At 41.8% G+C, this 3,002-nt stretch overlaps 1 protein-coding gene across 1 annotated transcript; it reads right to left on the bottom strand.

Annotated features, from left to right (window-relative positions):
• Positions 1-507: 507 nt before the first annotated feature.
• LOC102370530 (serpin B8-like) lies at positions 508-1,641 on the bottom strand (the record flags this gene model as incomplete). The annotated part of the gene is made up of 2 exons (XM_006039250.2): positions 508-1,325; positions 1,474-1,641. Coding segments are annotated over 2 exons (654 nt in total), but the record flags the coding sequence as incomplete, so codon positions are not given.
• Positions 1,642-3,002: the final 1,361 nt, after the last annotated feature.

The following is a 3,002-nucleotide window of genomic DNA, read 5'->3' as shown; positions in this document are numbered from 1 at the left end:
TTTTATATTTATTATAACAAGGCAAGACTTCATGGTTAACAAAAAAAGCAATACTTGGGCGGTGTTTTTTAAATCTTTGTAACAGCATATTTCTATTAAGCTGAACTAGCACTTTTTTAAAAGCTAAAAGTTAAGTAACAGTAACATCATAATATGTTAGCAAAACCTTACACAGTAGTAGATACTTCTCAAGGACACAACCAGTGCACCCAGAACAATGGTTTCCCTGTCTTATCTTACTTCTTGCTGTAGCTGATTTTTCAGCACACAGACACAGAGATACTTGCTGCTTTTAACTCAGAAAATGCTTAATACAGTAAAAATGATTACTTGACACAAGCAAAGGCTTAGCTATCAATCTGCCTTGTGGTCAGCTGCATTGCTAGGCCACAGGTCATGCCTTGTATTCAGCTGTAAAGCTAATACTTCCTAATAATCTAAATTATTGTTAACCTAACAGTATGCTATCAGAAAACTATTCTATTTCAGGGTAATAACAAACCTGCGCACTACATACCCCTGCAGTGTGGGGTACTGATTCTGAACCCTGCTTTGGGAAATCCTGGATCTGCCCCTAACCAAAGTAGTAAGACTGAGCTACAAATGTAGTGAATATAAGCATTTGGGTGGTATACCATGTACCTTTTTTGACTTTTAGAGAGCTCTTAACATTTGTGAACTGCTGGCCTAAATTACATTACAGTAAGAATTCTGGTATGTGGAAGCAGAATGGACCCTAAGTCTATGGCCCCTATGAAAGGGATTGAAGGAGATATCATCAGCATTTCTAGTTTGAATGTCAAGGGATTAGAAAAGTATTGAGAAAATAAACTTTTCCCTTAATATTTCATGCCAGGCTGCAGTTCAATATTGTTCCATCTGTCCCTGGCTGTGGTAAAAAACAAAAAATGTACTTTGATTTTAAGGAGAGCACAGTTTGCCAAGAAGAGTATGGTATTGGTGGGATTGTGCCGGATAAAAAAGAAGTAAGGGTGATCAGCCATAAATAGTTCACTAGATGGCAAGGATCTTTGGTTAATGACTGCTCCTGTGCCTGCTGCTGCCTCAGTGCCCTCCTCGTTAACCTCCACATAGGCCTTGTGAACAGCCTCTGACATATTTAGAGATTTTATTTCTGATATTGCAGAAAGATTGGCTTTTAACTCCGCAAAGACGTCAGTCATCCCCATTTCTTTTAAAGATGATTTGAGATTAAACATGTCCTCAAGTTTGAACCTTGGAAGATACACCTCCACTTTTCTCTCCATCAGGCTTTCTGAGGAGGTCCAAAGTGCTAATTTCTCAGCAGTCATTGTCCTTTCAATCTACAGGAACAAAAAAGAGAGATCAAAATAAACTATAGAGGAATGAGAGATTATTAAAATTTTAGCTCTTCATCCAAATTGAATTCAGATAGAAATGAAAGGCAGGATCCATGCACTTATGTATTATTCCACAGGATAATGTCTCTACCTTTTTCAGGCCATTATCTCTATCGGTGATGTCATCTCGTAGCAGTATGATCATACTCAGTGATTTTTTATTATAAGGGAGTTCAAGAATTTGAGCGTTGATCTCTTGTATGTGGGCCATTTTAAATCTACCTTGCTGATACATCATCTGCACAGATTTTTTGTCATTCTAGTTAAAAGAAAATTGTAGGTAAAAAAATAAATAAATAAATAATAATAATAATAAAAATATATATATATATATATACACACACACATATATATATATACATACACACACACACATATACATGCACAATTAATAGATAGTCTTCCTGTATGTCAGCATATGATACAATGTCAGTGTTCTATATTTATCTCTTTCACATTTGCAAGATGATTATCTCTCATTGATTAAATAGTTCACAAATCATATTTATCTTGTTTAATGAGAAAGTGTACATCATGGCATCGTAGAGAGCTGTCAGAGATACAGCTTAAAGTGGAATTATTATTATTTGACAAGCAGAGGGTAATGCATACTGGACAAACCAAGACAATGTAGTATGTTAATGCTATGGACTTTGATTCCTAAGGGCCAAGGGCCAGTTTGCATTTTGTGAACCCTAATGCTAGGCAGGATAGTCAGTACTGAACTGGTAAAAGGCAGTCGTATTACAAGAATCAGGCTGATTTGTTCCAGTGCAAAGGCTGTACTTTGATTTCATTTGCCCTGATGTAATTCCAGGGTAGCTACATTGATCTTTTTTTGGAGTTACCCCCAGATCTATAATCCTGTAACTGAGTGTGACAGGGGGCCTGCTTAAGGCCAGGTCTCAACATGGGCCCACCCCCTTGTCTATGTGGGACAGTCCACCCAATCTTTCCTGCCGCGACTTGCTGTTTTATAAACTGGTGTAAAATGTGAGAGGCTGCTCATTTGAATGCCCTGAGGCCAGGGGGCATTGTACACAGTTCCATACCACTCCTACACGGTGTCCAATGCCTCGCAGATGGCATCATAAGTTGATCATAACTCCGGCTCGAGGCTGAGCCAACTCAGCCCCTTGCTGGGCCTCTCACATTCTATTCGCGCGCTCTGCCCCGCTCACAAGACCTCATTCACTCCGCCCCGTCTCACAGGGCCTCCTACATACTGCTCCTCATTGGGCCACTCTCAACTCGCCCTGCTCTCCCTAAGCAACGCCCCTGGGCCATCAGGCTTACCTACTCCCACGCTGGCCAGTGCACAGGCAGCACTTTCGGGTCGCTCAAGCGATCCCTATTCTACAAGGCACTGACCTTATGCCCTGCCCTGGGTAGAGCTCGGCCTCTAACCCCTCGCTGGGCAACTTACTCCTGTTGTCCCTCACATGGGGGCTGGCCCATGTGCTGCCCTTCAGGCTTCTCCTGCAACCCTACTCAGCCCTTCAGGTCACCCTATGCAACCCTACTCTGTGCCCACCAACACCCAGGCCTTCAGGCCACAATGGCGCACCCTACTCTGGGCGGGCTACACGCAACTTCTGTCCCACTCACTGGGGCTGCTCC

The sequence above is a fragment of the Alligator sinensis genome, unplaced genomic scaffold, assembly GCF_000455745.1.
Source record: "Alligator sinensis unplaced genomic scaffold, ASM45574v1 scaffold2320_1, whole genome shotgun sequence".
In the NCBI taxonomy this organism is placed as follows: Eukaryota; Metazoa; Chordata; order Crocodylia; family Alligatoridae; genus Alligator; species Alligator sinensis.
The sequence above is the reverse complement of the archived record's forward strand: the minus strand, read 5'-3'. Positions and strand labels throughout refer to the sequence as shown.